The sequence below is a fragment of the Rhinoderma darwinii genome, chromosome 2, assembly GCF_050947455.1.
Source record: "Rhinoderma darwinii isolate aRhiDar2 chromosome 2, aRhiDar2.hap1, whole genome shotgun sequence".
Classification (NCBI taxonomy): domain Eukaryota; kingdom Metazoa; phylum Chordata; class Amphibia; order Anura; family Rhinodermatidae; genus Rhinoderma; species Rhinoderma darwinii.
The window spans coordinates 284,606,255-284,620,320 of NC_134688.1; the positions used below are offsets into that span (position 1 = coordinate 284,606,255).

Genomic DNA, 14,066 nt, shown 5'->3' on the forward strand with positions numbered 1-14,066 from the left:
CAGCCCTTCAGTATCCCTTATCAGTGGGATAAAATGCAGGCACTGAGCCTGAGGCAGCATCGACACTGTTTTAGTCTACATCTAGTCCATTCTCCTGTGCCTGAAGAAGGTTATCACTGCAGCCTCAGTCCCTTACAGCTTCTGTTTAGGAAACTACACATTGCCCTGTGGCTATCAACATGGCTACTAAATCTTATTGCTGTACTGCAATCAATATAGGACAGATTAAACACCTATTGTGGTTGGGAATTAATTTAGCAAACATATTCTCCAAAGCTCTGTCGCCTTAAAAATTTAGAATAGTATTTTAACTGTCAGCTTTAAGTAATAAAATCAGAGGAAAAGTAGAAGAAAAAGAGAGTAAAGAGAGTAAATTGGTGAAGTGTTGACAACCAAGTGTAATTCTTAGCCTTGTATAAAAAAACTTGTTTTTCTTCTTATGTCCTATTTTTGTTTGTTTTTTACCTTACCCTTCTGCAACAAGAAATTTGTGAAAGTTTACATTGCATATGTAGTTGGGCCCCGTTTTGTGGCTATAATAGCCTCCTTCCACAAGATTTTGGAGTGTGTCCATGGGAATTTGTGCATATTTAGCCAAAAGAGCATTTGTGAGATCAGGCACTGATTTGGGGCAAGATGGTCTGGCACCAAATTCGTGTTCCAATTCATACCTAAGGTGTTTGATGCGGTTGAAGTCAGGGCTATGCTTAGACCATTCGAGTTCCTCTACATCAAACTTATCACACCATGACTTTATGGACCTTGCTTTGTACATGGTCACAGTCATCCTAAAACCAAAAATGGCCTTATCCAAACTGTTACCACAAAGTTGAAAGCATAAAATTGTCTAAAACGTCTTTGTATGCTGTAGCATTAACATTACCTTTCACTGGAAATAAGAGTCCCAAACCCCGAAAATCAACCCAGACCATATAGCTCCTACACCAAATTTTACAATAGGCACTATGCATTCTGGTAGGTAGTGTTCTCCGGCCATTTGCCAAACCCAGATTGTTTCATTCATACACTCCAGAGTTCATTTGCATAGGTCCAGAGTCCAGTGGCAGCGTGCTTTACACCATTCCAGCTGTTTGGCATTGTGAATTGTGATCGTAGGCTTGTGTGCATCTGCTCGACCATGGAAGCCCATGCCATGAAGCTCCTGATTGAAACGTATTGTGCTGATATCACTTTCAGAGGCAGTTTGAAACTTTGCAGTGTGTGATGCTAAAGAGGATAGACGATGTTTATACGCCACATACCTCAGCACTCGCTGGTTGCACTCAGTGAATTTGTGTGGTCTATGTCTTCATGACTGAGCACCTGTTACTCCTAGATGCCCCACTTCACCGTAATAACACTTACAGCCGAAAGGGGTAGAACTAACAGATCAGAACTTTCAGAACTTACAACATTTTAGACAGGATATTGATGACTTTGCCATTTGTGAATTGATTACATAATCACAGTATATGGTGTATACTTTTGTAATAGACACTAGCACTTTATTAAGTAATGTTGCACATGAAGTGTGGAATGGTTATATCAATCAACTATTATATTGGAAAATATTTTTGGGTGGAGAATATTTACATCTTACTGATTTTATATATCGTATTTCGAACACATAATGTTTTAACAATTCTGCGGACAGCGTTAAAGGATGACTCAAAAGAGGATGAATTTTAAACTGTATATTTTTCTCAGAATGATATATGAATATACACAGTCAAGTCACATTATTATCACCACCTCCTACTCTTGACCTCTGCTGCGTGTAGCCCATGAAGGGAGGGATGTGTCGTGGGCTGGCTTGGTGGGTATATAAGGTGTATGATAGGCTGTCTGAACACATATCACTCGTTGTTGTCATGGGTAAAAGGGGAGATTTATCAGAGTTGCAAAAAGGATGATTATTGGCTTTCGAGCCCTAGGGTGACAGTATTTCTCAAACAGCGCAGTTTGGGAACTGTTTGCGTGCTGCTGGGGTGAAAGTGTATCGCGAGTAGACAAATGGCACCATTGGGAATAACCGAGATGGAAACTGCGAAGCACCACGTGCCATTGATGTGAGAGGTGAATGTTGGCTACGAAGGTGCGTGTGAGCCGAATGACACGCTACAGTGAAGAAGCTCACCGTGAAGATCAACCAGGGGACTACCAGACGTTTGTCTAAAACACTTCAGCGAACCCTACTGCGTATGGGGCTCGGAAGCAGACGGATGGTCACTGCTCCTATGCTAACAAATGTGCATCGGAAAAAAAGGCTGCAATTTGCACAGCCTTATGGGAATTGACCACCGATGATTGGCAAATGGTTGCCTTCTCCGATGAGTCAAGTTTTCTGCTTCATCGAACGGATGGACGTTGGCGTGTCAGGCGAGAAACATCAGAGAACAAACACCTTGCAACCATTGTCGGAAGAACACAATTTGGTAGAGGTAGCGTTATTGTCTGAGGAATATTTTTTAATGGCATTCTCTGGGCCCACTCATCCATGTGGGAGGCACTCTGAACTCATTTGGGCATGAATCCATCGTTGCAGACCACGTCCACCCATACATGCGGCTTGTCTTCCCTGGGGCTGATGGAATCTTCCAGCAAGACAATGCGACATGTCACATGGCTAGAAATGTCTGACAGTGGTTGGAAGACCACAACCAAAACTTACAAGTACATCACTAGCCCCCTAATTTGCCAGATTTGAACCCAATTGAGCATCTGTGGGACCACCTTGATCATGTTGTTCACTCTTTGGAAGCTCCGCCACACACGCACCAGCAAATGTTGGATGCACTGCAGTCAGCATGGCTCCAGATACCTGTGACAACCAACCAGCACCTTATTGAGTCACTCCCAGCCCGTCTAGCTGCTGTCCGTGCTGCACACGGAGGTTACCCTGGATATTTGCTGGTGGTCATAATAATGTGACTCGACTGTGTATATTAGTTTAGTTTCATTGTTACAGTTCCATGTGAATTACTGAGCTAAAAAATACTCTCTATGCTTACATGTGAAATTGAAGGCATATGTTGGTACAGTTTTGGTCCATAGATTTCTATGGGCCCTGCACTAACGGTCTATACAGCACAGATACATAATATGGACGTGTGCATGAGCTCTTACAGATGCTAATATTAAACGACACTTCCCATGAAGACTGGTGTTCTGTCTGCGCAGTATTCGGGTGAGTTTACATGTAGCGTAAATACTGTGGATTTTCCGCAGCAGATTTAGTCGTGGAAAATCCATAGCATAATACAGTAGCAGCTAAGTGGATGAGTTTTGAAGAAATCTCATTCACACGCTATGTAAATGCTGAGCGGAAACACCGCTCAGAAATTCACCTGCGGTGCGTTTTCTTAATCCGCAGCATGTCAATTGTATTTGTGTAATCACTGCTTATTTGTTGCAGGTTTTCCCCATTGAATTAAATGGGAGTTAAAACCCGCAAAACAAAGCAGATGTTGTGTTTTTTTGGTGGAAAAGCAGCGATTCAGCTGCTAAAAAACACAGCTCAGAAAAAAAATCTTATACACAAGCTGCAGCGGTCACATGTGATGAAACATCATCCCAGGAGGATGGGCTGCCGGACGGCAGAGGGATGAGTCGTAAATATGAAACTTTTTTTTCATATGCAGTTTTCCGCAGCAGTTTTTCGTCCAGAATTCCCTGCAGCGCACAGGGCGGATACGCTTTTCTTAGTTTTTTTTATGCAGCCTATCCACCCTGTGTGAACATAGCCTTCCAGTTTGCAGGAGCGGCAAAGATTTTGCTGTGTTCCCTAGCGAAGTACAGTCGCTTTCACAAATACTAGAAGAAAGTGGTGGATAACACTTAGTACATCATTCACGCTTCATGAGAAAGGAAGGCCAAGCTCTTTTAACAGATAAAACATTTTTCAAAATAATTGAGGCAAGAAGCGTTTTTTTAATCCGCACTACCACATCAAGAAAAAAATTGTAAAACTCGGTGTTAGTCTAACCATTTTGCCACATCCCCTTCTGCTGAATCCATTTTCCCTGCCCAAAATTTTTTAACAAACCTGGAACTGCAATAAGTCAATGATGAGCCTTTATTTGTATTACCTTTCGTAGTTATGAATTACCACCGTGTCACTAAAGTGGGTCATACACAGTCCTATTTTATATCTTTGTGAGGCTAGAGTTAAGCCCCTATTACACGGGCCAATTTTGGCCAGTGCAGCGAACGCCGATCAACCAGACATCGTCGATTGGCGCTCGTCTGCTCCTGTCATAAGGAGCTATGTATTGGGACGAGCAATCGTAACTCCAATCGCTCTTCCCCATACATTATTATCATGTCGGTAGCGCGACTCCCTGTTTACACAGGGAGATGTGCTGCCGACAACGATAATATTTAACTTTTTTAAAACGATACGATCAGCAGATGATCGAGCGTTTGCTCGTTCATCTGCTGATCGCTGCCCTGTTTACATAGGACAATTATTGGCAATGAGCGTTCTATGAACGCTCTTCTGCCCAATAATCGCCCAGTCTAAAACCCCCTTTAGACAATGTGTGAGGAGCTACTGTATGAATCATTTCTGAAGAGAGAATTATTGCAGGAAGATATGTTCCAACATGCTGCAAAAAAAAAAAGAATAAAGCCTCATCCGTGGGATCTCTAAAAGATTTGTATATGGGACTTTGAACCTTAGGGTCTAGGAACTGGATTAATATCTGATTTTTATGTATATTTGACCACTTGATATCTGGTCCTTTTGTACCATAGTGTGTTTTTTTAGACACTTGCAAGGTCTTCTACAGTTTGCCTTATTGCAAGTTCACTGTCTGTTGGTAGTCATCTTCAACTGCATTTTCCAACCTGCATGATAATGATCTTGCTATTTCTGAAGAGATCATTATTAAGCAGGTAGTTATATAAGACCAATTGCTTGTATTAGCTCGACAAAGCTTGGACCAGTTTGACTTCCTACTTTGAATTTTAAATGAATACATTAATAAATTGAAGTGATATAAAATATGTTTCTAGAAGGCAACAATCTCATATATTCCTAAAGAAAGAAAAATCACATGGTACTATGATCACACTTTAAATTGTAAACATGATATGCTCAATAGATAGGCCAAAAAATGTATATTGAAAATATTGCAAGCTTTGATGTCCAATACAAAACGGTGTACATGTTGATGTTTAGTTGTTTAATGTATTATACCATTGTACACTTGATTACAAGGAGGACTTTTAATGGTAACATTTATATAAAAAATATATTGAACTAATATAATGCTATGTAGACTTTTCTATATGGTGGTGAACATATTTGTTGCCACTTTATTACTTGTTTTTCTTTTACATCATGAAATTGAGCAAATATAGCAGTGACTCTCCAAGTTCCAGTATTTGGTTTGGTATGTAAAAGCAGTGATATCGGTCTTTAATATATTCTCTTTCTAGCCTTTGCTTCACATAACACAATATCCTTTTGCGACCACTCTCAGAGTTCAAGATTGAAGAAAATTCAGATGAGTAATGAAGGATGGTATGATTTTCTCATGCTTTTTCCTTTGTTGGTGACTTATTGCAGCCATGCTGGATATACCTCAAGATCTCCTTGCGGTTGTCTAGGATAGTATCAAAACTCTCTTGAAGCCTGTTCTGCTGATCCTTCACACGTTGTTGAAGGCTTCTGATCCATCTCAGAAGAGCCAGCCTCCTATACATTGTTAATTGTGCATGGTGTTTTTCCTTTTCTTGCTCCTTTAGTTTTTCCTGGTCTTGTAGACTCTGGAAAGCTCCTGTCAGTGTCAGTGTGAGGGATTCTGAATCTGATGAGGATTCATCTTCCGAGTTCTCCATTTCAGGATCTTCCTGTTGAGTGGATGTTAAAGTAGGGGCTGTGGTGTCCTCCCATATAATGCCTGTAATACTGTCAGGACTGTCAATGCTAAGTGAACTGCTAGCATAACCGTTGTCTTCTAATGGGGATCCTGGCCATTCGTTGCACCCCTTTGTTGTCTCTCCAGCTGGCGTGTCCACCACTAACTGCAATATTTCTGCCCCTTCTGGGGGGCTCCTAACTTCTTCCTCTGTTGAAGACAAGCTGATGCCTTCAGACTTAGCAGACCTCATTTTTACCATTGCATTCTTCTTTAGATTGGTTCTGTTATCTTCTAATGAAACCGTGTCACTGGCTTCAAGTAATTTATCTTCCTGGTTACCTTCATCTTTCTTCTCCTCTCTCCAATTTTCATTTTTATCATATGTCTCCTCCAAAATGTTGAAGTTAGTATCCTGCTTCCTCTCTTTGTCACTAGGAAATGGTTTGCTTCCCAGAGGCTTGGTGTCAATAAATGGAGAGTGGTGAGGGCTGGTTTCAGGTTTCTGAATGGCAAACATCTTGGTACAATCAGTTCTTTCCTGTTAAATTAAATGTATAAAAGTCAGTTTCTCATGAATTTATATTTGTTGTATTTTTATGTACAGTATTACACATCTGTAGAAAAGAAAATATTGTTTAGTAAAGGGAAAACTAATAAACTTTAAAACTTTATTATGACTGTACAATTTACACATAAACCGTAATTGCAGCTCTCACCACCCAGGATAGTTTTCCAAAAAAAGATCTCACATGTCAAGAACTGTATAGAAGTTTTAGGATGAATTACATTTGGCCTTAAAACACATGATAATATAAACGAGATGTCAAATCTATATTGGTTTTAAAGTTTATAGATGACTGACTTATAAATTGTGCCGCCTGACTTAAAGTTGAAAGGCTTTATATTTTAAATGTTTATTTTGGGCTATGAAATAGTTGTTTTGCACAAGATACAGTTTATCCTTTAATGTCACATGAATAGTAAGATACTAAAATAGAAGCTATAATCAAATTGACAGAAGGAACCTTTGTTTCTGTAGAAGACACAAGGGTCTTTGACACCCCCAACATGAAGAGGTCACTAATCCTAAAACAAGGGTATTATTGTTTTAAAAAATAAAATATTCTTCTTTCTAAAACCATTTATGTTTTGTAAGGAGTGGTAAATCATGCGTCACATGCTAGATATACATATGTAAACACAATGTTTCCCAGGCAACACTTTCCAAGTCCAACTTTTCAGAATTCTACATGGCTATGAATCTCTCATCTTCCATCTCTGGGGCAAATCTGCATTGTGACAATTTGTATGCAAATTTGAAATAATTGTATTGTTTTGTTCTAAGAAAGGGCACATTTCCTGAATTATGTGTGGCTTAATATAACTAGACAAGAAGCACTTTGTATGAACACCAGTGGTTAGTGGGGCATCTGCTGAGCTTGGGCTTTAGGTGCACTGCCATATATTAAAAGTACAGTTAATTCTTTTTTATGGAAAAAAAGAGATCAGGTTATCACATATTATATTTTCCAACACTATTTTCGTGCAATCTGTCTTAGAAAGTCAACCACATAATCACATCAAAGCTGTCATCAGACCTAAAGCCAACCATACACAGCTCAATTTTTCCACATTTGGAGGAGACTCTACTATGGAGAGACTCTACTATTTTCGTGCAAGCTGAGCAGCACGTCTGTACATCCCAAAAGCCTGACATTTAAAGAGGCTCTGTCACCAGATTATAAATGCTCTATCTCCTACATAATCTGATCGGCGCTGTAATGTAGATAACAGCAGTGGTTTTTATTTTGAAAAACGATAATTTTTTACCAAGTTATGAGCAATTTTAGATTTATGCTAATTAGCTTCTTAATGACCAACTGGGCATGTTTTTACTTTTGACCAAGTGGGGGTTGCGAAGGGGAGTGTATGACCCTGACTAATCAGCGACCAATCAGCGTCATATACTTCTCATTGTTACAGCACTGATCAGATTATGTAGGAGAAAAGGGCACTTATTATCTGGTGACAGAGCCTCTTTAAATGTCAGGCTTTTGGGATGTACAGACGTGCTGCTCAGCTTGCACGAAAATAGTAGAGTCTCTCCATAGTAGGGTCTCCTCCAATTGTGGAAAAATTGAGCTGTGTATGGTTGGCTTTAGGTCTGATGACAGCTTTGATGCGATTATGTGATTGACTTTCTAAGACAGATTTTTTTAATGTCCTTATATTGTATGTTTATTTGCCTTCTTTGAGGGAGCCACCTCACAAAATACCATTTTATCTCAATTTTGGGTGGTCATCTCAAAGTGGTTATATTGTATGTTATTTGGTGCTAATCACATAACCAAATTGGCCATAAATCCAGCCATAGGATACTATAGGACATGGCTGTTATTATAGTGATAGTTTACAAAGGCACATTGATTTGTGGGTGCATCCAAAAATGATTTTGCCATTATTAAAATGGTGCTTAAGTACATTTTACAGCATTGATGAATGTCTTCTGACATAGTTATAAGGAATTAATGTCTAATACTTTTTGCACAGTTAACCCATGTGTGGCACCATTATCTTTTAACCCTCAAAAGTGGGCATCTGATGTTCTTCGTGTTTTGTGGTTTTACCATACATAGCCCATGTGCTAATGTTAAACAATACCCAGTGAAACAGCTAGCTCAACACTATGGATAGTCATTTTTCATTATTTGTTGATATAATATGGAGAGTCCAGATTAATGTTTAACTCACGTGTCTCTAGTTTTGGAACCTCCAGAAAACATTTACACACATGTGCATTAGCAACTCTTTGACAAGCTGCATTTTTATAGGATGCTGGTTTTGTTGCCCTTGGTAAATGGCATCTGTATAGTCTGTACATGGTGAGTGGGAGCTGGTGTAGTGGAGACAGGAGGGAGGTGCTGGCTGCAGATACTGCTTCCTTCCTGCAATGATTTCATGGTGCTGAAAGGACAGCGACAGCTGCAGCATCCTGTAATACAGCATCTCCCAATGTCTCTCCAAGGAAACACGCACACATATACATATATATATATATATATATATATATATATATATATATATATATATATATATATATATAAATATATATATATATATATATATTGAGAGAGAGAGAGAGAGAGAGAGAGAGAGAGAGAGAGAGAATGCTTCCATAGGAAGGGACTCAATTTAAATGGAATAGGAATACAACAGAAAACCAGAATGGTGTACCCACAAGGTGAATCCACTGACGTCAATGTTATTGCATATATTTGGTGTAGTAAAGAAAAACAATGCCCCTTTTAAAGCTACTAAAATCCATAGTAAATGCACTAAATAGCATATATAGATACACAGCACTCTATTGCTACTGCATAGGATAATCCTCAATCACTCATCAGGTGTAATAAAGCTGTGTTATATAAGTGATCCAAAGCACAACTCCCCCCCCCCCCCCTGCAAACAACCTGTTAATAATAGATGACCACATCCAGGATTGCAGCCTATACAATATACACACCCATCCAGATGCTGAGCATTATAATGACCATGTCACCATGTGGCCTTAGCATTATAATGACCGTGTCAGGATGTGTCCTCGTTACTGTGTCCCCCATGTTTTTAGCAGCAGCAGATAGGGACAGACCTACCTACAGAGTGCGGCTGTTCTTCCCAGGATCCAGGCTGCTCCTCCTGCTGCAGCTGAAGGATGTGAATGATTTCCTGGAACACGTCAGTGGTTACACACTTCCTATGTGCAATGAGACCAGACCATCATAGCACATTCACTGCAAGCTAAAATACTGGCATAACAATGTTCGTCATTTCCTAAGAAACCCTCCATTGTTGTGTGTTCTCTACACTGCTCCAGGTTATGTAGAAAGAACAGAACAAACTGGCTGAGAGATCTACTGCTAAGATCTAGTAAATCCATGCAGAGGAATGAGAAGCCCCAGATGTGTGCATGTGCTAAATAGGCAGTGGCATTTCTATTAGACATACAGAAGGCAATGGTGTAATACACAGAGAAGACGGTACACAACTGATAACTACAAATACTAAAATTGTAAACTTTAATTTGCACAACCAATGCATGTGACTTCTGATTCTGGAACTAGTTATTGAATGTTTAGTCATTTCACACTGACCATTACACCTGTGGTCATGGAGACATCTCCTGTTCTCGGTCCACCAGCACAGTAGGGGTGGAATTCTTCCCTTTAGGAATGAGTGTATCATCTGAAAAATATATTGAGGTATATCGTAGAAGGCACAGAAAGATACATCACATATTTAATAGGTGTGAGAAATTCACAGGTTTATTCTCATCACACAAAGTAATGGCACATCGCTAAGGTATGCCAATACTTCGTGATTGGTGGGGGTCCCACTGCCGGTACACTAACCGACCCAGACAATAAAAGGGGCACTGCTTGTAGGACAGTCTGCATTCTAAATTTTTTTGTACTTCCTGTCACTGTTCCCTTTGAGAAACACAATAGTCAGCCTCTCTGAAGCCTTAAAGGGGTTGTCCGAGATAACAGAATATTTTTAATAACACCATTAAATCATTTAAGTTAAAAAAAAAAATACATTTGTAATATACTTACGTTTTCCAAAGTGGCCCCGTTTCCAGATCCTGCCGTCGGGAACTTGATTGTTGACGTCTCTCTCTGCTCCGGCTCTGCTGCTTTGTTGATCTTGAATTCTTGCCGGGTACACGACACGTCACTTGTGACGTGGTGTGTATCGGCTTGTTCTGTTGTAACGCGCATGCGCGACCCCTGCTGTTATCTCGAGAAAAGCAGGGACTGCGAGAACAGCAGTGACAGCGCATGCGCATTACTGCATGTGAAGCAGAAGAAGCCGATCTACACCACGTGACAAGTGATGTGTCGTGTACCATCCGAGGTCTCGCTGGTGCGAGACCATGTGATCGGGATACGACACGACAGTGGAGGCGGCTGAAAAGGTGACGTCAGAGCTCAAGTGACCAGAAGGAAGAAGCAGCCAGAGCGGAGAACAGAAGCAAGATTGCACAGGTAAGTATATTATGCAATTTTTAATATGTGTAATGTATTTCTAACTGTACTTAAAAAAAAAATCTCGGACAACCCCTTTAAGTTGCTGCGTCCATGCACAAATATTATATTCAACTGCACAATAATTAGATACATAAAAACAAAGATTTACATCAGTGATGAAATCCTAAAAATGTGCCAGGGCTACAATGTCTGAAGTGGCAGTAAGCAGCGGAGCTGTCCAGTTTCCCTAACATTTGTGGGTGTGGTTTTGAAAATAAGGAGTGTTGTTATACCAATTGGGAGTGTGGTAAATTATTGAATTATTTCTAGACTGAATAACTTTATGGAATAAGGTAGGCCACCTTCACATCATGTTATTGCACTGCATTTGACGTAGACACCGGGAAAATCTTCTGATGCATATGTTAAATGTAGGCTGTGACAGATTCCTAACAGTGGCATCCGTCACCATAGACTATAATAGTATCTGATAAAACAGATACGTCATGAACTGGGGTCATAATACCATTAGAGTCTATGGGTGACGGATACCACTATTAGGCCTCTGTTTAAAGGGGTTATCTGGCGAACAAGTTTAAAAAACAACAACAAATATGTCTAAAGATCTATTATATAACCGAGAAGGACGTGGTGTCTGAAGCTCACATAGAGCTCCGCCCACATAGAGCTCCGCCCACAGCCCAACTGCTAGTTAGCTCCGCCCACAGCCAGAAGACTGAGGAAGGAGATGTGAGTGATTAGTGGCGTAGCTATAATGCCCCCATCTCCCACCCATACACAATATAATGCCCCCATATGTACGGACCTAATAGAACAATAATAACATACCTATCCCCGTTCCCCCGCCGGGTGGAGGATCCTTCTGCTCCTCCAGTCTGTGCGATGTGAGTGATTCGGTGCAGACAGGCGCGATGACGTCACTACATCATGCCTGCCTTCACCGAGCCGCTCATAGCACACTGAGCACAGTGAAGAGGAGGCAAAGGATCCTCCACCTATCGTGGGAAGTAAGTATGTATGTTATTATTTTTTTTATTTGGTCTGTACATATGGGGGCAGTATACTGTGTATGGGAGGAAGGGGGCATTATACTGTCTATGGGAGGGAGGGGGGAATTATACTGTCTATGGGAGGGAGGGGGGCATTATACTGTCTATGGGAGGGAGGGGGGCATTATACTGTCTATGGGAGGAAGGGGGCATTATACTGTGTATGGGAGGGAGAGGCGGCATTATACTGTGTATGGGAGGGAGGGTTGGCATTATACTTTGTATGGGAGGGAGGGGGCATTATACTGTGTATGGGAGGGAGGGGGCATTTTACTGTGGGGGCAGCTATGGGAAGCATTATGCTGTGTGGGGGCAGCTATGGGGAGCATTATGCTGTGTGGGGGCAGCTATGGGGGGCATTATACTGTGTGGGGGCAGCTATGGGGGGCATTATACTGTGTGGGGGAAGCTATGGGGGGCATTATACTGTGTGGGGGCAGCTATGGGGGGCATTAAACTGTGGGGGCAGCTATGGGGGGCATTATACTGTGGGGGCATTATACTGTGTGGGGGAAGCTATGGGGGGCATTATACTGTGTGGGGGCAGCTATGGGGGGCATTATACAGTGTGGGGAAGCTATGGGGGGCATTATACTGTGTGGGGGCAGCTATGGGGGGCATTAAACTATGGGGGCAGCTATGGGGGGCATTATACTGTGGGGGAATTATACTGTGTGGGGGAAGCTATGGGGAGCATTATACTGTGTGGGGGCAGCTATGGGGGGCATTATACAGTGTGGGGAAGCTATGGGGGGCATTATACTGTGTGGGGGCAGCTATGGGGGGCATTAAACTGGGGGCAGCTATGGGGGGCATTATACTGTGGGGGCATTATACTGTGTGAGGGAAGCTATGGGGGGCATTATACTGTGTGGGGCAGCTATGAGGGGCATTATACTGTGGGAGCAGTTATGAGGGGCATTATACTGTGGGAGGAGTTGATATGCTGGGCATTATACTGTGAGGGGGCAGCTATGGGGGCATTATACTGTGGGAGGAGCTGATGGGGGGCATTATACTGTGTGGGGGCAGCTATAGGGAGCATTATACAGTGTGGGGGCAGCTATGGGGGGCATTATACGATGTGGAATAGCTATGGGGGGTATTATACTGTGGGGGCAGCTATGGGGGGCATTATACTGTGGGGGCAGCTATGGGGGGCATTATACTGTGGGGGCAACTATAGGGGCATTATACTGTGTGGGGGAAGCTATGGGGGGCATTATACTGTGTGGGGCAGCTATGAGGGGCATTATACTGTGGGAGCAGTTATGAGGGGCATTATACTGTGGGAGGAGTTGATATGCGGGGCATTATACTGTGAGGGGGCAGCTATGGGGGCATTATACTGTGGGAGGAGCTGGTGGGGGGCATTATACTGTGTGGGGGCAGCTATAGGGAGCATTATACAGTGTGGGGGGCATTATACGATGTGGAATAGCTATGGGGGGTATTATACTGTGGGGGCAGTTGTGGGGGGCATTATACTGTGGGGGCAACTATAGGGGCATTATACTGTGTGGGGGAAGCTATGGGGGGCATTATACTGTGTGTGGCAGCTATGAGGGGCATTATACTGTGGGAGCAGTTATGAGGGGCATTATACTGTGGGAGGAGTTGATATGCGGGGCATTATACTGTGAGAGGGCATCTATGGGGGGCATTATACTGTGTGGGAGGAGCTGGTGGGGGCATTATACTGTGTGGGGGTAGCTATAGGGAGCATTATACAGTGTGGGGGCAGCTATGGGGGGCATTATACGGTGTGGGGGTAGCTATGAGGAGCATTTATATATATATTAACAGACCACTGCATTCCTTTTGCTAGCAAACCCGTGTAACGGGTTTTCTATACTAGTATTTATATAAAGATCAAACTACTTTCCCTCCAGCAAAACAAATTTCAGTGTTACTCACCCATCCCTGACGTAATGCTGTAGCCGCTGACAGACTTCTGGATAATAGTCTGGACTTGTCATTTCAGCACGCTCAGTAAACTACAGATCCCATGATGCACTTTGATCTTCCATCTGATCTGTGTCCCCGCATACCCAAAATACCGTTCTCTACATTGCTGGCGCTCTGTGACATACAGCACCAGG

General features: G+C 42.1%; 1 protein-coding gene across 2 annotated transcripts; it reads right to left on the reverse strand.

Moving 5' to 3' along the window:
- Positions 1-5,171: 5,171 nt before the first annotated feature.
- On the reverse strand, positions 5,172-9,815 carry C2H1orf216 (chromosome 2 C1orf216 homolog). Of its 2 annotated transcripts, none has more exons than XM_075850558.1 (2): positions 9,525-9,815; positions 5,172-6,405 (listed from the first exon to the last, which is right to left on the reverse strand). In XM_075850558.1, the coding sequence occupies exon 2, from the start codon at positions 6,382-6,384 to the stop codon at positions 5,539-5,541; it is 846 nt and encodes a 281-aa protein (XP_075706673.1). In that variant the 5' UTR covers positions 6,385-6,405; positions 9,525-9,815; the 3' UTR covers positions 5,172-5,538. The 2 variants fall into 2 exon arrangements, with proteins under 2 accessions (XP_075706673.1, XP_075706672.1); XM_075850557.1 differs by having other exon boundaries at positions 9,521-9,815.
- Positions 9,816-14,066: the final 4,251 nt, after the last annotated feature.

Coding starts and splice junctions, on each gene's coding strand:
- C2H1orf216 (XM_075850558.1), bottom strand. CDS start 6,384: ATGTTTGCCATTCAGAAACCTGAAACCAGCCCTCACCACTCTCCATTT.